This window comes from Triticum urartu, chromosome 5A (genome assembly GCF_056163025.1).
Source record: "Triticum urartu cultivar PI428250 chromosome 5A, HENAU_Tu73, whole genome shotgun sequence".
In the NCBI taxonomy this organism is placed as follows: Eukaryota; Viridiplantae; Streptophyta; class Magnoliopsida; order Poales; family Poaceae; genus Triticum; species Triticum urartu.
In genome coordinates, this window is record NC_141877.1 from 396,831,652 (window position 1) to 396,857,831 (window position 26,180).

General features: G+C 44.6%; 1 protein-coding gene across 1 annotated transcript; it reads left to right on the forward strand.

Annotated features, from left to right (window-relative positions):
- Positions 1-22,777: 22,777 nt before the first annotated feature.
- Positions 22,778-24,554, forward strand: LOC125528110 (protein STRICTOSIDINE SYNTHASE-LIKE 10-like). The gene is made up of 3 exons (XM_048692620.2): positions 22,778-23,251; positions 23,345-23,617; positions 23,873-24,554. The coding sequence occupies exons 1-3, from the start codon at positions 22,956-22,958 to the stop codon at positions 24,342-24,344; spliced, it is 1,041 nt and encodes a 346-aa protein (XP_048548577.2). The 5' UTR covers positions 22,778-22,955; the 3' UTR covers positions 24,345-24,554.
- Positions 24,555-26,180: the final 1,626 nt, after the last annotated feature.

A 26,180-nucleotide genomic window follows, 5' to 3' on the forward strand; every position in this document is an offset into this window, starting at 1 on the left:
TTCAATATACCATTTATATTGAGTGTATGACCATAGAAGGTTTTATTCATGTAAATAGAACAACAATTATTCTTTGACTTAAATGAATAATCGTATTGCAATAAATATGATCCAATCATATTCATGCTCAACGCAAACACCAAATAACATTTATTTTAGGTTCAACACTAATCCCGAAGGTAAAGGGAGTATGCGATGGTGATCTTATCAACCTTGGAATCACTTCCAACACACATCATCACCTCGCCCTTAACTAGTCTCTTTTGCAACTCCCGTTTCGAGTTACTACTCTTAGCAACTGAACCAGTATCAAATACCGAGGGGTTGCTATAAACACTAGTAAAGTACACATCAATAACTGAAGGAAATATTCCCTAGAGGCAATAATAAAGTTATTATTTATTTCCTTATTTCATGATAAATGTTTATTATTCATGCTAGAATTGTATTAACCGGAAACATAATACATGTGTGAATACATAGACAAACACAGTGTAGCTCATTGATCAAAGATGGTTAAGTTTCCTAACCATAGACATGAGTTGTTATTTGATCAGTGGGATCACATCATTAGGAGAATGATGTGATTGACTTGACCCATTCTGTTAGCTTAGCACTTGATCGTTTGTTTACTGCTATTGCTTTCTTCATGACTTATACATGTTCTTATGACTATGAGATTATGCAACTCCCGAATACCGGAGGAACACTTTGTGTGCTACCAAACATCACAACGTAACTGGGGGATTATAAAGGTGCTGTACAGGTGTCTCCGATGGTACTTGTTGAGTTGGCATAGATCAAGATTAGGATTTGTCACTCCGATTGTCGGAGAGGTATCTCTGGGCCCTCTCGGTAATACACATCACTATAAGCCTTGCAAGCATGATAACTAATGAGTTAGTTACGGGATGATGTATTACAGAACGAGTAAAGAGACTTGCCGGTAACGAGATTGAACTAGGTATTGGATATCGACGATCGAATCTCGGGCAAGTAACATACCGATGACAAAGAGAACAACGTATAGTATTGTGCGGTTTGACCGATAAAGATCTTCGTAGAATATGTAGGAACCAATATGAGCATCCAGGTTCCGCTATTGGTTATTGACCGGAGACGTGTCTCGGTCATGTCTACATAGTTCTCGAACCCGTAGGGTCCGCACGCTTAAAGTTCTGTGACGATCGGTTTTATGAGTTTATATGTTTTGATGTACCGAAGGTAGTTCGGAGTCCCGGATGTGATCACGGACATGACGAGGAGTCTTGAAATGGTCAAGACATAAAGATTGATATATTGGAAGCCTATATTCGGACATCGGAATGGTTTCGGGTGAAATTGGGATTTTACCGGAGTACCGGAGGGGTTACCGGAACCTCCCGGGGGCTAATGGGCCTTGTTGGGCCATAAGGGAAAGAGAGAGGGGCCGGCCTAGGGCAGGCAGCGCGCCCCCTTCCCCCTATCCGAATTGGACTAGGAGAAGGGGGCGGCGCCCCCCTTTCCTTCTCTTTCTCTCCCTGCCTTTCCCCCTCCTAGTACGAGTAGGAAAGGGAGGAATCCTACTCCTACTAGGAGGAGGCGCGTCCACAAGGGTCGGACGGCCTACCCCTTTCTCCTTTATATACAGGGGCAGGGGGCACCTCTAGACACACAAGTTGATCACAAAGATATCTCCCAGCCATGTGCAGTGCCCCCCTCCACCATAATCCACCTCGGTCATACTGTAGCGGTGTTTAGGCAAAGCCCTGCTGCTGTAGCTTCATCAACATCGTCACCACACCGTCGTGCTGACAAAACTCTTCCCCGAGCTCTACTGGATCGTGAGTTCATGGGACGTCACCGAGTTGAACATGTGCTGAACGCGGAGGTGCCGTACGTTCGGTACTGAGGATCGGTCGATCGTGAAGACGTACGACTACATCAACCGCGTTGTCATAGCGCTTCCGCTTAATGGTCTATGAGGGTACGTGGACGACACTCTCCCCTCTCCTTGCAATGCATCACCATGATCTTGCGTGTGCGTAGGAATTTTTTTGAAATTACTACGTTCCCCAATAGTGGCATCCGAGCCTGGTTATATGTGTTGATGTTATATGCACAAGTACAACACAAGTGAGTTGTGGGCGATACAAGTCATACTACTTACCAGCATGTCATACTTTGGTTCGGCGGTATTGTTGGATGAAGCGGCCCGGACCGACATTACGCGTACGCTTACGCGAGACTGGTTCTACCGACGTGCTTTGCACACAGGTGGCTGGCGGGTGTCGGTTTCTCCAACTTTAGTTGAACCAAGTGTGGCTACGCCTGGTCCTTGAGAAGGTTAAAACAACACCAACTTGACGAACAATCGTTGTGGTTTTGATGCGTACGTAAGAAAGGTTCTTGCTGAGCCCGTAGCAGCCAGTAAAACTTGCAACAACAAAGTAGAGGACGTCTAACTTGTTTTGCAGGGCATGTTGTGATGTGATATGGTCAAAACATGATGCTATATTTATTGTATGAGATGATCATGTTTTGTAACGGAGTTATCGGCAACTGGCAGGAGCCATATGGTTGTCGCTTTACTATCTGCAATGCAATCGCCCTGTAATTGCTTTACTTTATCACTAAGCGGTAGCGATAGTCGTAGAAGCAATAGTTGGCGAGACGACAACGATGCTACAATGGAGATCAAGGTGTCGCGCCGGTGACGATGGTGATCATGACGGTGCTTCGGAGATGGAGATCACAAGCACAAGATGATGATGGCCATATCATATCACTTATATTGATTGCATGTGATGTTTATCCTTTATGCATCTTATTCTGCTTTGTTTGACGGTAGCATTATAAGATGATCTCTCACTAAATTTCAAGATAAAAGTGTTCTCCCTGAGTATGCACCGTTGCCAAAGTTCGTCGTGCCGAGACACCACGTGATGATCAGGTGTGATAAGCTCTACGTCCATCTACAACGGGTGCAAGCCAGTTTTGCACACGTAGAATACTCGGGCTAAACTTGACGAGCCTAGCATATGCAGATATGGCCTCGAAACACTGAGACCGAAAGGTCAAGCATGAATCATATAGTAGATATGATTAACATAGTGATGTTCACCATTGAAAACTACTCCATTTCACGTGATGATCGATTATGGTTTAGTTGATATGGATCACGTGATCACTTAGATGATTAGAGGGATGTCTATCTAAGTGGGAGTTCTTAAGTAATATCATTAATTCAACTTAAATTTATCATGAACTTAGTATCTGATAGTATTTTGCTTATCTATGTTGTTGTAGATAGATGGCCCGTGTTGTTGTTCCATTGAATTTTAATGCGTTACTTGAGAAAGCAAAGTTGAAAGATGATGGTAGCAATTACACGGACTGGGTCCGTAACTTGAGGATTATCCCCATTGCTGCCCAGAAGAATTACGTCCTGGAAGCACCGCTGGGTGCCAGGCCTGCTGCAGATGCTGCTGATGACGTTAAGAACGTCTGGCAGAGTAAAGCTGATGACTACTCGATAGTTCAGTGTGCCATGCTTTAGGGCTTAGAACCGGGACTTCAACAACGTTTTGAACGTCATGGAGCATATGCGATGTTTCAGGAGTTGAAGTTAATATTTCAAGCAAATGCCCGGATTGAGAGATATGAAGTCTCCAATAAGTTCTATAGCTGCAAGATGGAGGAGAATAGTTATGTCAGTGAGCATATACTCAAAATGTCTGGGTATCATAATCACTTGACTCAACTGGGAGTTAATCTTCCTGTTGATAGTGTCATTGACAGAGTTCTTCAATCACTGCCACCAAGCTACAAAAGCTTCGTGATGAACTATAATATGCAAGGGATGAATAAGACTATTCCCGAGCTCTTCGCGATGCTAAAGGCTGCGGAGGTAGAAATCAAGAAGGAGCATCAAGTGTTGATGGTCAATAAAACCACCAGTTTCAAGAAAAAGGGAAAATTGAGGAAGAAGAGGAACTTCAAGAAGAATGGCAAACAAGTTGCTGCTCAGGAGAAGAAACCCAAGTCTGGACCTAAGCATGAGACTGAGTGCTTCTACTTCAAACAGACTGGTCACTGGGAGCGGAATTGCCCCAAGTATTTGGCGGATAAGAAGGATGGCAAGGTGAACAAAGGTATATGTGATATACATGTTATTGGTGTGTACCTTACCAGAGCTCGCAGTAGCACCTGGGTATTTGATACTGGTTCTGTTGCTATTATTTGCAACTCAAACAGGGACTATGGATTAAGCGAAGACTGGCTAAGGACGAGGTGACGATGCGCGTGGGAAATGGTTCCAAAGTCGATGTGATCGCCGTCGGCACGCTACCTCTACATCTACCTTCGGGATTAGTTTTAGACCTAAATAATTGTTATTTGGTGCCAGCGTTAAGCATGAACATTATATCTGGATCTTGTTTGATGCGAGACGGTTATTCATTTAAATCTAGGAATAATGGTTGTTCTATTTATATGAGTATTATCTTTTATGGTCATGTACCCTTAAAGAGTGGTCTATTCTTGTTGAATCTCGATAGTAGTGATACACATATTCATAATGTTGAAGCCAAAAGATGCAGAGTTGATAATGATAGTGCAACTTATTTGTGGCACTGCCGTTTGGGTCATATTGGTATAAAGCGCATGAAGAAACTCCATACTGATGGACTTTTGGAATCACTTGATTATGAATCACTTGGTACTTACGAACCATGCCTTATGGGCAAGATGACTAAAATGTCGTTCTCCGAAAATATGGAGCAAGCAACAGATTTGTTGGAAATCATACATACTGATGTATGTGGTTCGATGAATATTGAGGCTCGCGGCGGGTATCGTTATTTTCTCACCTTCACAGATGATTTGAGCATATATGGGTATATCTACTTAATGAAACATAAGTCTGAAACATTTGAAAATTTCAAAGAATTTCAGAGTGAAGTGGAAAATCATCGTAAAAAGAAAATAAAGTTTCTATGATCTGATCGTGGAGGAGAATATTTGAGTTACGAGTTTGGCCTACATTTGAAACAATGTGGAATAGTTTCGCAACTCACGCCACCTGGAACACCACAGCGTAATGGTGTGTTCGAATGTCGTAATCATACTTTACTAGATATGGTGCGATCTACGATGTCTCTTACTGATTTACCGCTATGTTTTGGGGTTATGCTTTAGAGATGGCTGCATTCACGTTAAATATGGCACCATCAAAATCCGTTGAGACGACACCTTATGAACTATGGTTTGGCAAGAAACCAAAGTTGTCATTTCTTAAAGTTTGGGGCTGCGATGCTTATGTGAAAAAGCTTCATCCTGATAAGCTCGAACCCAAATCGGAGAAATGTGTCTTCATAGGATACCCAAAGGAAACTATTGGGTACACCTTCTCTCACAGATCCGAAGGCAAGATATTTGTTGTTAAGAATGGATCATTTCTAGAGAAGGAGATTCTCTCGAAAGAAGTGGGTGGGAGGAAAGTAGAACTTGATGAGGTACCTATACCTGCTCCCTTATTGGAAAGTAGTTCATCACAGAAACTGGTTACTGTGACATCTACACCAATTAGTGAGGAAGCTAATGATGATGATCATGAAACTTCAGATCAAGTTGCTACCGGACCTCGTAGGTCAACCAGAGCAAGATCCGCACCAGAGTGGTACGGTAATCCAGTTCTGGAGGTCATGTTACTTGACCATGACGAACCTACGATCTATGAGGAAGCGATGATGAGCCCAGATTCCGCAAAATGCCTTGAGGCCATGAAGTCCGAGATGGGATCCATGTATGAGAACAAAGTGTGGACTTTGGTTGACTTGCCCGATGATCAACAAGCCATCGAGAACAAATGGATCTTCAAGAAGAAGACAGACGCTGACGGTAATGTTACTGTCTACAAAGCTCGACTTGTTGCAAAAGGTTTTCAACAAGTTCAAGGAGTTGACTACGATGAGACCTTCTCACCCGTAGCGATGCTTAAGTCCGTCCGAATCATGTTAGCAATTGCCGCATTTTATGATTACGAAATTTGGCACATGGATGTAAAGACTGCATTCCTGAATGGATTTCTGGAATAAGAGTTCTATATGATGCAACCTGAAGGTTTTATCGATCCAAAGGGAGCTAACAAAGTGTGCAAGCTCCAGCGATCCATTTATGGACTGGTGCAAGCCTCTCGGAGTTGGAATAACGTTTTGATAGTGTGATCAAAGCATATGGTTTTATACAGACTTTTGGAGAAGCCTGTATTTACAAGAAAGTGAGTGGGAGCTCTGTAGCATTTCTAATATTATATGTGGATGACATATTATTGGTTGGAAATGATATAGAATTTCTAGACAGCATAAAAGGATACTTGAATAAAAGTTTTTCAATGAAAAACCTCGGTGAAGCTGCTTATATATGGGGCATCAAGATCTATAGAGATAGATCAAGACGCTTAATTGGACTTTCACAAAGCACATACCTTGATAAAGTTTTGAAGAAGTTTAAAATGGGTCAAGCTAAGAAAGGGTTCTTGCCTGTGTTACAAGGTGTGAAGTTGAGTAAGACTCAATGCCCGACCACTGCAGAAGATAGAGAGAAAATGAAAAGTGTTCCCTATGCTTTAGCCATAGGCTTTATCATGTATGCAATGTTGTGTACCATACCTGATGTTTGCCTTGCTATTAGCTTAGCAGGGAGGTACCAAAGTAATCCAGGAGTGGATCACCGGACAACGGTCAAGAACATCCTGAAGTACCTGAAAAGGACCAAGGATATGCTTCTCGTTTATGGAGGTGACAAAGAGCTCATCTTAAATGGTTACGTTGATGCAAGCTTTGACACTGGTCTGGACGATTCTAAATCGCAAACCGGATACGTGTTTATATTAAACGGTGGAGCTATCAGTTGGAGCAGTTCTAAACAGAGCGTCGTGGCGGGATCTACATGTGAAGCGGAGTACATTGCTGCTTCGGAAGCAGCGAATGAAGGAGTCTGGATGAAGGAGTTCATATCCGATCTAGGTGTCATACTTAGTGCATCGGGTCCAATGAAAATCTTTTGTGACAATACTGGTGCAATTGCCTTGGAAAAAGAATCCAGATTTCACAAAAGAACCAAGCACATCAAGAGACGATTCAACTCCATCCGGGATCAAGTCTAGGTGGGAGACATAGAGATTTGCAAGATACATACGGATCTAAATATTGCAGACCCGTTGACTAAGCCTCTTCCACAAGTAAAACATGATCAGCACCAAGGCTCCATGGGTGTTAAAATCATTACTATGTAATCTAGATTATTGACTCTAGTGCAAGTGGGAGACTGGAGGAAATATGCCCTAGAGGCAATAATAAAGTTATTATTTATTTCCTTATTTCATGATAAATGTTTATTATTCATGCTAGAATTGTATTAACCGGAAACATAATACATGTGTGAATACATAGACAAACATAGTGTCACTAGTATGTCTCTACTTGACTAGCTCATTGATCAAAGATGGTTAAGTTTCCTAACCATAGACATGAGTTGTTATTTGATCAGTGGGATCACATCATTAGAAGAATGATGTGATTGACTTGACCCATTCCATTAGCTTAGCACTTGATCGTTTGTTTACTGCTATTGCTTTCTTCATGACTTATACATGTTCTTATGACTATGAGATTATGCAACTCCCGAATACCGAAGGAACACTTTGTGTGCTACCAAACGTCACAACGTAACTGGGTGATTATAAAGGTGCTCTATAGGTGTCTCCGGTGGTACTTGTTGAGTTGGCATAGATCAAGATTAGGATTTGTCACTCCGATTGTCGGAGAGGTATCTCTGGTCCCTCTCAGTAATACACATCACTATAAGCCTTGCAAGCATGATAACTAATGAGTTAGTTACGGGATGATGTATTACGGAACGAGTAAAGAGACTTGCCGGTTATGAGATTGAACTAGGTATAGGATACCGACGATCGAATCTCGGGCAAGTAACATACCGATGACAAAGAGAACAACGTATAGTGTTGTGCGGTTTGACCGATACAGATCTTCGTAGAATATGTAGGAACGAATATGAGCATCCAGGTTCCGCTATTGGTTATTGACCAGAGACGTGTATCGGTCATGTCTACATAGTTCTCGAACCTGTAGGGTCCGCATGCTTAAAGTTCTGTGACGATCGGTTTTATGAGTTTATATGTTTTGATGTAGCGAAGGTAGTTCGGAGTCCCGGATGTGATCACGGACATGACGACGAGTCTCGAAATGGTCGAGACATAAATATTGATATATTGGAAACCTACATTTGGACATCGGAATAGTTCCGGGTGAAATCGGGATTTTATCGGAGTACCGGAGGGGTTACCGGAACCTCCCAGGCGCTAATGGGCCTTGTTGGGCCATAAGGGAAAGAGAGAGGGGCCGGCCTAGGGCAGGCAGCGCGCCCCCTTCCCCCTGTCCAAATTGGACTAGGATAAGGGGGGCGGCGCCCCCCTTTCCTTCTCTTTCTCTCCCTGCCTTTCCCCCTCCTAGTAGGAGTAGGAAAGGGAGGAATCCTACTCCTACTAGGAGGAGGATTCCTCCTCCTAGGCGCGCCAACAAGGGTCGGCCGTCCTCCCCCTTGCTCCTTTATATACAAGGGCAGGGGCACCTCTAGACACACAAGTTGATCACAAAGATCTCTCCCAGCCGTGTGCGGTGCCCCCCTCCACCATAATCCAACTCGGTCATACTGTAGCGGTGTTTAGGCGAAGCCCTGCTGCGGTAGCTTCATCAACATCGTCACCACACCGTCGTGCTGACAAAACTCTTCCCCGAGCTCTACTGGATCATGAGTTCGCGAGACGTCACCGAGCTGAACTGTTGGAAATATGCCCTAGAGGCAATAATAAATAAGTTATTATTATATTTCCTTGTTCATGATAATCGTTTATTATCCATGCTATAATTGTATTGATAGGAAACTCAGATACATGTGTGGATACATAGACAACACCATGTCCCTAGTAAGCCTCTAGTTGACTAGCTCGTTGATCAATAGATGGTTACGGTTTCCTGACCATGGGCATTGGATGTCATTGATAACGGGATCACATCATTAGGAGAATGATGTGATGGACAAGACCCAATCCTAAGCATAGCACTAGATCGTGTAGTTCGTATGCTAAACCTTTTCTAATGTCAAGTATCATTTCCTTAGACCATGAGATTGTGCAACTCCCGGATACCGTAGGAATGCTTTGGGTGTACCAAACGTCACAACGTAACTGGGTGACTATAAAGGTGCACTACGGGTATCTCCGAAAGTGTCTGTTGGGTTGGCACGAATCGAGACTGGGATTTGTCACTCCGTGTAAACGGAGAGGTATCTCTGGGCCCACTCGGTAGGACATCATCATAATGTGCACAGTGTGATCAAGGAGTTGATCACGGGATGATGTGTTACGGAACGAGTAAAGAGACTTGCCGGTAACGAGATTGAACAAGGTATCGGGATACCGACGATCGAATCTCGGGCAACTATCGTACCGCTAGACAAAGGGAATTGATTACGGGATTGATTAAGTCCTTGACATTGTGGTTCATCCGATGAGATCATCGTGGAACATGTGGGAGCCAACATGGGTATCCAGATCCCGCTGTTGGTTATTGACCGGAGAACGTCTCGGTCATGTCTGCATGTCTCCCGAACCCGTAGGGTCTACACACTTAAGGTTTCGATGACGCTAGGGTTATAAAGGAAGTTTGTATGTGGTTGCCGAATGTTGTTCGGAGTCTCGGATGAGATCCCGGACGTCACGAGGAGTTCCAGAATGGTCCGGAGGTAAAGATTTATATATGGAAAGTCCTGTTTTGGTCACCGGAAGAGTTTCGGGGTTTATCGGTAACGTACCGGGACCACCGGGAGGGTCCCGGGGGTCCACCAAGTGGGGCCACCAACCCCGGAGGCTTGCGTGGGCTAAGAGTGGTGAGGGACCAGCCCCTTAGTGGGCTGGTGTGCCTCCCACAAGGGCCCATGGCGCCTAAGAGGTGGAAAGGGGGCAAACCCTAAGGGATATGGGCCTTAAGGCCCATATTGGTGCGCCTCCCTCTCCTCTCCCCCTCTTGGCCGCCATCCTTGATCCCCATCTAGGGCTGCCGCCCCCCCTAGGGGGTGGGAACCCTAGAGGGGGCGCAGCCCCTCCCCTTCCCTATATAAATAGAGGCATTGGGCTGCCCACAACACGTGATTCGATCTCTCGTTGGTGCAGCCCTGCATCTCTCTCTCTCCCTCCTCTTCTGTGGTGCTTGGCGAAGCCCTGCAGGATTGCCACGCTCCTCCACCACCACCACGCCGTTGTGCTGTTGTTGGATGGAGTCTTCCTCAACCTCTCCCTCTCTCCTTGCTGGATCAAGGCTTGGGAGACGTCACCGGGCTGTACGTGTGTTGAACGCGGAGGTGCCGTGCGTTCGGCACTTGGTCATCGGTGATTTGAATCACGACGAGTACGACTCCATCAACCCCGTTCACTTGAACGCTTCCGCTTAGCGATCTACAAGGGTATGTAGATGCACTCTCCTTCCCCTCGTTGCTAGTCTCTCCATAGATAGATCTTGGTGATACGTAGGAAAATTTTTGAATTTCTGCTACGTTCCCCAACAGTGGCATCATGAGCTAGGTCTATGCGTAGTTTCTATGCACGAGTAGAACACAAAGTAGTTGTGGGCGTTGATTTTGTTCAATATGCTTGCCGTTACTAGTCTTATCTTGATTCGACGGCATCGTGGGATGAAGCGGCCCGGACCAACCTTACACGTACTCTTACGTGAGACCGGTTCCACCGACAAACATGCACTAGTTGCATAAGGTGGCTGGCGGGTGTCTGTCTCTCCCACTTTAGTCGGATCGGATTCGATGAACAGGGTCCTTACGAAGGGTAAATAGCAATTGGCATATCACGTTGTGGTCTTTGCGTAGGTAAGAAACGTTCTTGCTAGAAACCCATAGCAGCCACGTAAAACATGCAAACAACAATTAGAGGACGTCTAACTTGTTTTTGCAGGGTATGCTATGTGATGTGATATGGCCAAAGGATGTGATGAATGATATATGTGATGTATGAGATTGATCATGTTCTTGTAATAGGAATCACGACTTGCGTGTCGATGAGTATGACAACCGGCAGGAGCCATAGGAGTTGTCTTTATTTATTTATGACCTGCGTGTCAACTTAAACGTCATGTAATTACTTTGCTCTATTGCTAACCGTTAGCTGTAGTATTAGAAGCAATAGATGACGTGACAACTTCAAGAAGACACGATGATGGAGATCATGATGATGGAGATCATGGTGTCATGCCGGTGACAAGATGATCATGGAGCCCCAAGATGGAGATCAAAGGAGCTATATGATATTGGCCATATCATGTCACTATTATTTGATTGCATGTGATGTTTATCATCTTTATACATCTTATTTGCTTAGAACGACGGTAGTAAATAAGATGATTCCTCATTAAAATTTCAAGAAGTGTTCTCCCCTAACTGTGCACCGTTCCTAAAGTTCGTCGTTTCTAAGCACGCTGTGATGATCGGGTGTGATGGATCCTTACGTTCACATACAACGGGTGTTAACGAGCCTAGCATGTACAGACATGGCCTCGGAACACATGCAAAACACTTAGGGTTAACTTGACGAGCCTAGCATGTACAGACATGGCCTCGGAACACAGAAGACCGAAAGGTCGAGCATGAGTCGTATAGAAGATACGATCAACATGAAGATGTTCATCGACGTTGGCTAGTCCGTCTCACGTGATGATCGGACACGGCCTAGTTAACTCGGATCATGCAATCACTTAGATGACTAGAGGGATGTCTATCTAAGTGGGAGTTCATAAGATGAACTTAATTATCCTGAACATAGTCAAAAGGTCTTCGCAAATTATGTCGTAGCTCGCGCTTTAGTTCTACTGTTTAGATATGTTCCTAGAGAAAATTTAGTTGAAAGTTGATAGTAGCAATTATGCGGACTAGGTCCGTAAACTGAGGAATGTCCTCATTGCTTCATAGAAGGCTTATGTCCTTAATGCACTGCTCAGTGTGCTGAACCTCGAATGTCGTCTGTGGATGTTGCGAACATCTGACATACACGTTTTGATAACTATGTGATAGTTCAGTTAAACGGTTTAGAGTTGAGGCACCAAAGACGTTTTTGAAACATCGCGAAACATATGAGATGTTTCGAGGGCTGAAATTGGGATTTCAGGCTCGTGCCCACGTCAAGAGGTATAAGACCTCCGACGATTTTCTTAGCCTGCAAACTAAGGGAGAAAAGTTCAATTGTTGAGCTTGTGCTCAGATTGTCTGAGTACATCAATCATTTGAATCGAGTGGGAGTTGATCTTCCAGATGAGACAGTGATGTTTCTCCAAAGTCATTGCCACCAAGCTGCTAGAGCTTCGTGATGAACTATAATATATCAGGGACATATATGATGATCCTTGAGATATTCGCGATGTTTGACACCAAAGTAGAAATCAAGAAGGAGCATCAATTGTTGGTGGTTGGTGAAACCACTAGTTTCAAGAAGGGCAAGGGCAAAAAGGGATGCTTCATGAAACGGCAAATCAGCTGCTGCTCTAGTGAAGAAACCCAAGGTTGAACCCAAACCCGAGACTAAGTGCTTCTGTAATAAGGGGAACAGCCACTAGAGCAGAATTACCCTAGATACTTGGTAGATTAGATGGATGGCAAGGTCGATAGAAGTATATTGGATATACATTGTGTAGATGTGTACTTTACTAGTACTCCTAGTAGCACCAGGGTATTAGATACCGGTTCGGTTGCTAAGTGTTAGTAACTCGAAATAAAAGCTACGGAATAAACGGAGACTAGCTAAAGGTGAGCTGACGATATGTGTTGGAGGTGTTTCCAAGGTTGATATGATCAAGCATCGCACGCTCCCTCTACCATCGAGATTGGTATTAAAACCTAAATAATTGTTATTTGGTGTTTGCGTTGAGCATAGACATGATTGGATTATGTCTATCGCGATACGGTTATTCATTTAAGGAGAATAATGGTTACTCTGTTTATTTGAATAATACCTTCAATGGTCTTACGCCTAAAATGAATGGTTTATTGAATCTCGATCGTAGTGATACACATGTTCATGCCAAAAGATAGTAATGATAGTACCACCTACTTGTGGCACTGCCACGTAAGTCATATCGGTATAAAACGCATGAAGAAGCTCCATGTTGATGGATCTTTGGGCTCACTCGTTTTTGAAAAGTTTGAGACATGGGAACCATGTCTATTGGTGTGTATGCATGAAACTCCATGCAAATGGACCGTTTGGACTCACTTGATTTTGAATCACTTGAGACATGCAAATCATACCACATGGGCAAGATGACTGAAAGCCTCGGTTTCAGTAAAATGGAACTAGAAAGAAAATTGTTGGAAGTAATACATTTTGATGTGTGCAGTCCAATGAGTGCTGAGGCGTGTAGTGGATATCGTTATGTTCTTACTTCACAGATGATTAGAGTAGATGTTGAGTATATTTACTTGATGAATCACGAGTCTGAATTATTGAAAGGTTCAAGTAATTTCAGGGTGAAGTTGAAAGATCGTCGTGACAAGAGGATAAAAGATCTATGATATGATCATAGAGATGAATATCTGAATTACGAGTTTGGCACAGAATTAAGACATTGTGGAAATTGTTTCACAACTAATACAGCCTGGAACACCATAGTGTGATGGTGTGTCCGAACATCATAACTGCACCCTATTGGATATGATGCATACCATGATGTCTCTTATCGAATTACCACGATAGTTTATGGGTTAGGCATTAAAGACAACCACATTCACTTTAAATAGGGCACCATGTAATTCCGATGAGATGACACCATATGAACTATGGTTTAGAGAAACCTAAGCTGTCATTTCTTAAAAGTTTGGGGCTGCTTATGTGAAAAAGTTTTAGGCTGATAAGCTCGAACCCAAAGCGGATAAATGCATATTCATAGGACACCCAAAACAGTTGGGTATACCTCCTGTCTCAGATCCGAAAGCAATAAGGGATTGTTTCTAGAATCGGGTCCTTTCTCGAGGAAAAGTTTCTCTCGAAAGAATTGAGTGGGAGGATGGTGGAGACTTGATGAGGTTATTGAACTGTCTCTTCAACTAGTGTGTGGCAAGGCACAAGGAAGTTGTTCCTGTGGCACCTACACCAATTGAAGTGGAAGCTTATGATAGTGATCATGAAACTTCAGATCAAGTCACTACCAAACCTCGTGGGATGACAAGGATGCGGACTACTTCAGAGTGGTACGTAATCCTGTCTTGGAAGTCATGTTGCTAGACAACAATGAACCTACGAGCTATGGAGAAGCGATGGTGGGCCTGGATTCCAAAATGGCTTGAGGCCATAAAATCCGAGAGAGGATCCATGTATGAAAACAAAGTATAGACTTTGGCAGAACGGCTCGATGGTCGTAAGGCTATTGAGTGCAGATGGATTTTAAAAGGAAGACGGACAATGATGGTAAGTATCACCATTAAAAAAGCTCGACTTGTCGTTAAGATGTTTTCCGACAAGTTCAAGGAGTTGACTACGATGAGACTTTCTCACTCGTAGCAATGCTAAGAGTCTGTTGGAATTATATTAGCGATTACTGCATTATTTATGAAATCTTGCAGATAGGATGTCAAAACATTGTTTCCTCGATGATTTTCTTGAGGAAAGGTTGTATGTGATACAACCGGAAGGTTTTGTCAATCCTGAAAGATGCTAATAAGTATGCAAAGCTCCAGCTATCCTTCTAAGGACTGGAGTAAGCATCTTGGAGTTGGAATGTATGCTTTGATGAGATGATCAAAGATTTTGGGTTTATACAAAGTTTATGAGAAACTTGTATTTCCAAAGAAGTGAGTGGGAGCACTATAGAATTTCTGATGAGTATATGTTGTTGACATATTATGGATCAGAAACGATGTAGGATTTCTGTAAAGCATATAGGGTTATTTGGAAAGTGTTTTTCAATGGAAAGCCTGGATTAAGCTACTTGAGCATTGAGCATCAAGATCTATAAGGATAGATCAAAACGCTTAATGGTACTTTCAAATGAGCACATACCTTGACATGATCTTGAAGTTGTTCAAGATGGATCAGTCAAAGAAGGAGTTCTTGCCTGAGTTGTAAGGTATGAAGTTAAGACTTAAAGCTCGACCACGGCAGAATAGAGAGAAAGGACGAAGGTCGTCCCCTATGCTTAAGACATAGGCTCTACAGTATGCTATGCTGTGTACCGCACCTGAAGTGTGCCTTGCCATGAGTCAGTCAAGGGTTACAAGAGTGATCTAAGAATGGATCACAGGACAGCGGTGAAAGTTATCCTTAGTAACTAGTGGACTAAGGAATTTTCTCGGTTATGGAGGTGATAAAGAGTTCGACGTAAAGAGTTACGTCGATGCAAGCTTAACACCTATCCGGATAGCTCTGAGTAGAGATACCGGATAAGTATAATGGAGCAACAATTTAGAATAGCTCCAAGTAGAACAGTTATTTGGAATAGCTCCAAATAGAACGTGGTAGCTACATCTAGGAGATGACATAGAGATTTGTAAAGCACACACGGATCTGAAAGGTTCAGACCCGTTGACTAAAACCTCTCTCACAAGCAACATGATCAAACTCAGAACTCATTGAGTGTTAATCACATAGTGATGTGAACTAGATTATTGACTCTAGTAAACTCTTTGGATGTTGGTCACATGGCGATGTGACCTGTGAGTGTTAATCACATGCCGATGTGAACTAGATTATTGACTCTAGTGCAAGTGGGAGACTGTTGGAAATATGCCCTAGAGGCAATAATAAATAAGTTATTATTATATTTCCTTGTTCATGATAATCGTTTATTATCCATGCTATAATTGTATTGATAGGAAACTCAGATACATGTGTGGATACATAGACAACACCATGTCCCTAGTAAGCCTCTAGTTGACTAGCTCGTTGATCAATAGATGGTTACGGTTTCCTGACCATGGGCATTGGATGTCATTGATAACGGGATCACATCATTAGGAGAATGATGTGATGGACAAGACCCAATCCTAAGCATAGCACTAGATCGTGTAGTTCGTATGCTAAACCTTTTCTAATGTCAAGTATCATTTCCTTAGACCATGAGATTGTGCAACTCCCGGATACCGTAGGAATGCTTTGGGTGTACCAAACGTCACAACGTAACTGGGTGACTATAAAGGTGCACTACGGGTATCTCCAAAAGTGTCTGTTGGGTTGGCACGAATCGAGACTGGGATTTGTCACTCCGTGTAAACGGAGAGGTATCTCTGGGCCCACTCGGTAGGACATCATCATAATGTGCACAGTGTGATCAAGGAGTTGATCACGGGATGATGTGTTACGGAATGAGTAAAGAGACTTGCCGGTAACGAGATTGAACAAGGTATCGGGATACCGACGATCGAATCTCGGGCAAGTATCGTACTGCTAGACAAAGGAAATTGAATACGGGATTGATTAAGTCCTTGACATCGTGGTTCATCCGATGAGATCATCGTGGAACATGTGGGAGCCAACATGGGCAGCCCCTCCCCTTCCCTATATAAATAGAGGCATTGGGCTGCCCACAACACGCGATTCGATCTCTCGTTGGTGCAGCCCTGCATCTCTCTCTCTCCCTCCTCTTCTGTGGTGCTTGGCGAAGCCCTGCAGGATTGCCACGCTCCTCCACCACCACCACGCCGTTGTGCTGCTGTTGGATGGAGTCTTCCTCAACCTCTCCCTCTCTCCTTGCTGGATCAAGGCTTGGGAGACGTCACCGGGCTGTACGTGTGTTGAACGCGGAGGTGCCGTGCGTTCGGCACTTGGTCATCGGTGATTTGAATCACGACGAGTACGACTCCATCAACCCCGTTCACTTGAACGCTTCCGCTTAGCGATCTACAAGGGTATGTAGATGCACTCTCCTTCCCCTCGTTGCTAGTCTCTCCATAGATAGATCTTGGTGATACGTAGGAAATTTTTTGAATTTCTGCTACGTTCCCCAACATGAACATGTGCTAAACGCGGAGGTGCCATACGTTCCGTACTGAGGATCGGTCGATCATGAAGACGTACGACTACATCAACCGCATTGTCATAACGCTTCCGCTTAACGGTCTACGAGGGTACGTGGACGACACTCTCCCCTCTCGTTGCTATGCATCACCATGATCTTGCGTGTACGTAGGAATTTTTTTCAAATTACTACGTTCCCCAACAATAACATGTATATCCAATATACCTTTGTTCAGTATGCCATCCTTCTTATCCGCCAAGTATCTAGGGTAGTTCCACTTCCAGTGACCATTTCCTTTGAAGTAGAAGCAGTCAGTTTCAAGCTTGGGTCTAGCTTTGGGCTTATGGGAGTGGCAACTTGCTTTGCCATTCTTCTTGAAGTTCTCTTTCTTTCCCTTGCCCTTTTACTTGAAACTAGTGGTCTTGTCAACCATCAACACTTGATGCTTTTCTTGATTTCTACCTTCGCTGATTTCAGCGTCGCGAAGAGCTTGGGAATTACTTTCGTCATCCCTTGCATATTATAGTTCATCACGAAGTTCCAGTAACTTGATGATAGTGACTAGAAAACTCTATCAATCACTATTTTATCTAGAAGATTAACTCCCACTTGATTCAAGCTATTGTAGTACTCAGACAATCTGAGCACATGCTCATTGGTTGAGCTATTCTCCTCCATCTTGTACGCAAAGTACTGTCAGAGGTCGCATACCTCTCGACACGGGCATGAGTCTGAAATACTAGTTTCAACTCTTGGAACATCTTATATGTTCCGTGGCGTTCAAAACGTTTTTGGAGTCCTGGTTCTGAGCCATAAAGCATGGTGCACTAAACTATCAAGTAGTCATCATACCGAGCTTTGCCAAACGTTCATAACGTCTATAGCTGCTCCTGTAACAGTTCTGTCACCTAGTGGTGCATCAAGGACATAATACTTCTGTGCAGCATTGAGGATAATCCTCAGATCACGGAGCTAGTCTGAATCATTGCTACTAACGTCTTTATTTTTCTCTAGGAACATATCAAAAATAAACGGGGAGCTACATCGCGAGCTATTGATCTACAACATAGTTATGCAAATACTATCAGGACTAAGTTCATGATAAATTAAAGTTCAATTAATCATATTACTTAAGAACTCCCACTTAGATAGACATCCCTCTAATCATCTAAGTGATCACGTGATCCATATCAACTAAACCATGTCTGATCATCACGTGAGATGGAGTAGTTTTCTATGGTGAACATCACTATGTTGATCATATCTACTATATGATTCATGCTCGACCTTTCGGTCTCAGTGTTCCGAGGCCATAACTGCATATGCTAGGCTCATCAAGTTTAACCCGAGTATTCTGCGTGTGCAAAACTGGCTTGCACCCATTGTATGTGAATGTAGTGCTTATCACACCCGATCATCATGTGGTGTCTCGGCACGACGAACTTTCGCAACGGTGCATACTCAGGGAGAACACTTATACCTTGAAATTTAGTGAGAGATCATCATATAATGCTACCGTCGATCTAAGCAAAACAAGATGCATAAAAGATAAACATCACATGCAATCAATATAAGTGATATGATATGGCCATCATCATCTTGTGCCTTTGATCTCCGTCTCCAAAGCACCGTCATGATCACCATCGTCACCGGCGCGACACCTTGATCTCCATCGTAGCATCGTTGTCGTCTCGCCAACTATTGCTTCTACGACTATCGCTACCGCTTAGTGATAAAGTAAAGCAATTACATGGTGATTGCATTTCATACAATAAAGCAACAACCATATGGCTCCTGCCAGTTGCCGATAACTGTGTTACAAAATATGATCATCTCATACAATAAAATTTAGCATCATGTCTTGACCATATCACATCACTACATGCCCTGCAAAAACAAGTTAGACGTCCTCTACTTTGTTGTTGCAAGTTTTACGTGGCTGCTACGGGCTGAGCAAGAACCGTTCTTACCTACGCATCAAAAACCACAACGTGGTATAGTGATTGCTTTTTGATCTTCAGAAAGAACCCTGTTCATTGAATCTGATTCAACTAAAGTTGGAGAAACTGACACCCACCAGCCACCTGTGTGCGGAGCACGTCGGTAGAACCAGTCTCGCCTAAGCGTACGCGTAATGTCGGTCTGGGCCACTTCATCCAACAATGCCGCTGAATCAAGAATCAACTAGTGACGGCAAGCAATATGTATATACCCACGCCCACAACTTCTTTGTATTCTACTCGTGCATATGACATCTACGCATAAACCTGGCTCTGATGCCACTGTTGGGGAACGCAGTAATTTCAAAAAAAATCCTACACACACGCAAGATCATGTGATGCATAGCAATGAGAGGGGAGAGTGTCGCCCACTTACCCTCGTAGACTGTAAGTGGAAGCGTTATGACAAGGTGGTTGATGTAGTAGTACGTCTTCACTATCGACCGATCCTAGTACCGAACGTACGGCACCTCCGCGATCTGCACACGTTCAGCTTGGTGATGTCCCACGAACTCACGATCCAGTAGAGCTTCGAGGGAGAGTTCCGTCAGCACGACGGCGTGATGATGGTGTTGATGAAGCTACTGACGCAGTGCTTCGCCTAAGCACCGCTACGATATGACCGAGGTGGATTATGATGGAGGGGGGCACCGCACACGGCTAAAAGATCAATGGTCAACTTGTGTGTCCATGGGGTGCCCCCTGCCCCCGTATATAAAGGAGCAAGGGGGAGGCCGGCCGGCCCTAGGAGGGCGCACCAAGAGGAGGAGTCCTCCTCCTAGTGGGAGTAGGACTCCCCTTTCCTAGTCCCATTAGGAGAGGGGAAAGGCAAGGGGGCGCCCCCCCCTTCTTTGTTCTATTTGGACTCAAGGGGAGCGGGGCGCAGCCTGCCCTGGTCGGCCTCTCTCTCTCCACTAGGGCCCATCAAGGCCCATTAGGCCCTCGGGGGGTTCCGGTAACCCCTCCGGCACTCCGGTTTTCTCCAAGATCACCTGAAACCCTTCCGGTGCCCGAATATAGCCGTCCAATATATCAATCTTTATGTCTCGACCATTTTGAGACTCCTCGCCATGTCCGTGATCACATCCGGGACTCTGAACTACCTTCGATACATCAAAACACATAAACTCATAATACCGATTGTCACCGAACGTTAAGCGTGCGGACCCTACGGGTTCGAGAACTATGTAGACATGACCGAGACTCATCTCCGGTCAATAACCAATAGCGGAACCTAGATGCTCATATTGGTTCCTACATATTCTACGAAGATCTTTATCGATCAAACCGCATGACAACATACATTGTTCCCTTTGTCATCGGTATGTTACTTGCCCGAGATTCGATCGTCGGTATCTCAATACCTAGTTCAATCTCGTTACCGGCAAGTCTCTTTACTCGTTCCGTAATACATCATCCCGCAACTAACTCATTAGTTGCATTGCTTGCAAGGCTTATAGTGATGTGCATTACCGAGAGGGCCTAGAGATACCTCTCCGACAATCGGAGTGACAAATCCTAATCTCGACCTATGCCAACTCAACAACTACCATTGGTGACACCTGTAGAGCACCTTTATAATCACCCAGTTACGTTGTGACGTTTGGTAGCACACAAAGTGTTCCTCCGGTATTCGGGAGTTGCATAATCTCATAGTCATAGGAACATGTATAAGTCATGAAAAAGGCAATAGCAACAAACTAAACGATCATCGTGCTAAGCTAACGGATGGGTCAAGTCAATCACATCATTCTCTAATGATGTGATCCCGTTAATCAAATGACAACTCGTGTCTATGGTTAGGAAACTTAACCATCATTGATTCAACGAGCTAGTCAAGTAGAGGCAAACTAGTGACACTCTGTTTGTCTATGTATTCACACATGTACTAAGTTTCCAGTTAATACAATTCTAGCATGAATAATAAACATTTATCATGATATAAGAAAATATAAAGAACAACTTTATTATTGCCTCTAGGGCATATTTCCTTCACTTTAAAGTGGGAAAAAATACTTCTCTCTCATTACACGATAATCAAGACCAATAGCAATCTATACATGGTCTTCTTAATTTTTACATGCACTTAGCTCATTGGGGGTTGGGTAATTAAAGAGGAGAGAGATGGTGGCTTGCACATTTCCAATGCACTTTTTACTCAACTCTATAATTTGTTCTAAAATTTCTAGATGTACACTCTTCACCGGACGGAGGGAGTAGCTCATTAGGGGTTAGCTAATTAAAGAGGAGAGAGATGATGGCGTGCACCTTTCCAATGCATTTTTTACTTAACTCCATAATTTATCCTAAAATTTCTAGATGTACGCTCCTCACCGGACAGATGGGGTATTTTATAAGGTCTTTATGAATAATTAATAAAATGGCAGCATGCATCGCCCAGATGCAGAGAGACCGGGGTACATCCTTCTTTTAAAAAAATAGTATATTAAGATAGTGAATGTAAACCCCTCTTGTACCCCGGTCCACCAGGGATAAAACTACAATGGTTGGATGATTTGGCGCCACGTGAATCTCATTAAGTTATAATATTCTTTCGGTGTGATATGAAGGGGAACATCCTTTGAAGTTTCAGAACTCCAACTTCAGCATGTTCTGTGAGTTTGTGTGCGCATGTGATGGTGGTCTATATCGATATATCCATCTATATTGTACTTGGTATTTAAGAAACAAAGACATCTTAGATAGTCGGTCGAAAATAAAGCAGTCCAGGTCTACCAAATATATCTAGGCTCTGCTTGGAATCTAGCAGCTTAAAACATGAAGCCGGTCACACCAGAAAACAGAAAAATTTGAGAGCATTTTCAACATGGATCATCAAAACACCCGCAAAATATTTGAACCGGATGGCCGAACACTTTTAGCCATCCTACATGGCTCACTAGGTCGGTATAGACTTTCTCCATAAAAAAAAGGGTCGGTATAGACTTGTCCGGACACTCAAATCTCACAAATTGTCTTCAAATTGGGGAACCTCTTGGGAATTTGGATGTCCGTCCAACCCACTATCAGTTGTACCACTTCTTCCACATCCTATGTCCGATGCATATTTTTTGAGCACCTACACCCGGGCCTTGTTATTCTGGCTCTCCAATATCGCTTTGAAATCCGTGCGACACAACTAACTTTCTACATGATTTTTTTCCTTTTTTGTTTATTTCACATAGAACATGTCTTGAACTTAAAACTTTGCAGCGCAACAATTTTTTTTCTAGAATGTAGGATAAAACTTTCAGAATTTTTGGTCCGACATAAATACTAAAAATAAGATCTTTTAATCAAACAAAACTCATTTTGTATATTTATGTTGGACGAAAAAATCTAAAAGTTTTATCCTAGATTCTAGTTAGAAAGCTTTATTGTTCTGCGAAGGTTTGAACTTTAAGATATGTTCTATATAAGAGAAACAAAAAAGAGAAATGTACCTGCATGAATTTCGATGCGGAGAATGGATGGCTAGATAAGAAATGTCTGGGTGCGGGTGCTCTAAAACATGTTTTCGATCCTACCACTCATCTCTTTCTCCTATCGGTTAAATTGGCTCACTTTCATATCTCACAGTCTGAATTTGAGGGGCACGATTGAATGGTGGGGTGTCCGTGAACCTATCCGGATGTGTCCGTGGAAATTTGATGATGGTCGTTTGGTGATACGCGTTGAAGGTGCCCTCACTCCCATCAACCAGCTTTCGTTTGGTCTGGGTGGGATTACTCTTTTGTAGGGCGAACTCTCTATAAATGCACCTATACCATTTGAGATAGAATCCAAGCGGCCGCCATTAACGCGCTACGCAGGGTGAGCTAGACGCCTTAGGTAGCAAGTAGCTCGTCGCTGCCAGTGCACGCAGAGGGAAGACGACGCGACTGAGGCCATGGCGTACTCTTGTTTGCCCTTGTATGCGGCTTCCTTTCTTGTAGTGCTTCTCGTTTTGCCTCTCATGGCAGTGGCATCTGCCGCCGCGCCCGCTGCCGAGACGTCCTACGAGACCAGGTCCATGGACCCCGGCCTCGCCCTCATGACGCTGCCGCAGCCCGTGTCCGGCCCGGAGAGCCTCGCCTTCGACCGCCGCGGCGGTGGGCCTTACGCCGGCGTCTCCGACGGCCGCGTCTTCAAGTGGCGCGGCCGCCGCCTCGGCTGGACCGAGTTCGCGTACAACTTCAGACACAAGCAAGCATCGATCCTGTGCATCCATTGTACATACATGCACGTACGTAGTGGTCATAACCTTTGCACACCTGTGTGCGTTGGTGTCTTGTGCAGGAGCGTGGGGATGTGCGCGCCGAAGAAGAAGCTGGTGGTGCCGGAGAGTGTGTGCGGCCGACCGCTGGGGCTGCAGTTCCACCACGAGTCCGGCGACCTGTACGTCGCCGACGCCTACCTGGGGCTGTTGAGGGTGCCGGCGCGCGGTGGGCTGGTGCAGGTGGTGGCGACGGAAGCCGGCGGCGTGCCCTTCAACTTCCTCAACGGCCTGGACGTCGACCAGAAGAGCGGCGACGTCTACTTCACGGACAGCAGCAGCACATACCGAAGAAGGTGCATATAAATCTTGACATACACTAAAATTTATTTGACCAAATTTGCCGAAAATTGCGTCAATATATGTACTCTCTCCGACGTAAGTTGTATATTAAAATATATTTTATGATGAATTTATTTTTGAGAGAAAAAGGAAGTACTTGATTCACCGGGCTGTTAGTTAATTTTGTCTTGCTTTTGCAAAGTTATTACGATGCAGTATACCTTTTATAGAGGGCGTATGCATGACGGTCTTCCTGGTGTACATCGCAGCGAGTACCTACTGGTGGTGGCTCTGGGCGACGAGACCGGGCGGCTGCTCCGGTACGACCCGCGGACGCGCCGCGTCGCCGTGCTCCACGCCGGCCTGTCCTACCCGAACGGCGTGGCCGTGAGCGCGGACGGGTCGCACGTCGTGGTGTCGCACACGGCGCTGTCCGAGCTACGCCGGTACTGGGTGCGCGGGCCCAAGGCCGGCAGGAACGAGACGTTCGCGGAGCTGCCGGGGTTCCCGGACAACGTGCGCTCGGACGGGCGGGGCGGGTACTGGGTGGCGCTGACTCACGGTGGCGACGTCGGCGTCGCCGCGCCGACGGTGGCCGTGAGGGTGGGCCGCGACCGCGCCGTGGAGGAGGCGCTGGGCGGGTTCAGCTTCGAGACGGTGAGCGAGGTGGGCGAGCGGAACGGCACGCTCTGGGTCGGCTCCGTCGACACGCCCTACGCCGGCGAGCTCAAAAGACACTAGTGCAGTGCTGCGGCTTCATGCATACGAACGCCGATCATCGTTCTCAATTCATCGATCGCCATTGATCGAATATGTACTCTGAACGAATTGTACGCGACGCTTTTGTGATGTAGTGTAATGTGTGTACGTGATGCGTACCGCACAAGTGCATGTGTATGGACTCGCAGTGATGGCATCAGTGTGTGGTTGCGATGGGGTTAGTACTACGTACCATATGTGTGTTCTTTGCAAAATATTTTCTGAACGGGCAGTTGTTTGGTGTGCATGCACTGCAGGTGCAATTCATTTCGTTGCCTAAACACTGTGTCCAGGTGCGGTGTAGGCCAGGAGTACTGAAGTACGGAGTAGTTGGCGTAGCAGAGGTCAAAGAAAACGCCTGGATCAGGTAGATGGCCGCTGGTCTCTGCCAGTGCAATCAATCGCCATGCAAGAGGCCACGTCCATGGGCCCATGTGGCGTTAGTGCACGTATCTAACGCTGATCCCAAACCGGACATTGCATCCTTTCCTGAACCCGTGCGGACCGGTGTCTGGACATGTTGATACAGAAACCGGTCATCCATCAATATTTCTTAAATGTACGTTTTTATTAACTTAAGAAAATACTCCATTCCATCGAATCATGCATTAATCATTATATAACACCAACGCGTGATTAGTACTAGCTTTGTTTCACTAAACTCTCATTTTACCAAGCACTTGAAAGGAAAAGGTGGCACGTTTTGGAGAAAGCCTTCCATCAAGTGGCGGAAGCTACTAATCCAAGTGTTCAAGTGTTGGTGAAAGATTTCACCAACAGCCTGTTTGGTAAACACTTGGGTATGGGAATGTAAGTTTGAACAAAGGTGTTTATAAAGAAATTAGGCATGGGAAGTAGATTTTTACTCTCATTTTCTTGTTTGGCATATGATGGGAATTGGCGTGGGATAGAACTTTACTCGCGAATTAACAGGGTACCCCTAGAAAGAAATCGGTGGGAATTGGCTTCCTCAACTCTCAATCCTTTTTCCACTTAAACTCCCATTCCCTCTAATCAAACGCAACATGTTTGGCAATATTTGGAAAAAGGGATAGGAGTTTAGAGCATGGAGTTGGGTCGAGATTAGACATGGGATAAGGTGTTTTCTTCCCAATCCTCTGTTTGGTGCGTGATAGGAGTTATGTGTGAGAATTTGAGAAGAAATTAAACTCCCTTGTTTGGTTCGTGAGAATTGACATGGGACTAGACAGGAAAGTTAGGATGAACGGTTAAGATTGACTCACTTAAACAATTGCCTTCCAACTCCCACCCCCTCCCTTGTTAATAAAATGGTGGGACTTGGAGTCTCAAGTCCCATGCCTCTTCCCTTGTGAATTCCCAATCTCTCCAACCAAACAATAGATTTGAAGTCTCATACCCCTTCAATTCCATTCCCTTGCTCTAATTACCCCCAACCAAACACGCTGCAGTGGACTTTTAATCTCCTTACCCCTCAACTCCCATTCTCCATCTCTAATTTTCCCGAACCAAACACGCTGCAAGTGTCAGCGCAAGCCTTTCACCAAATACTAAGAGCAACTCCAACGCGCCGACCCAGATGGACACGCATTTTGTCCATTTTTCGTCCGTTTGGGTTGGCCATGCGCACCTACCGTTCGCATTTTCATATGGGTCGGCAGGTGCGTCCAACGGAAGACGGACCCAAATTTGCTGGTGTAGAAAAAAAACAAGTCGCAGAAATAAACATAATTAAACATTAAAGTGGCTGGTCAACCGCCGGCCAAAGTCCACTTAAACCTAATTAAACATTACTCTAATAAAAACATTAAAAAGTCTGCGCCCGCACGCTACCGTAGA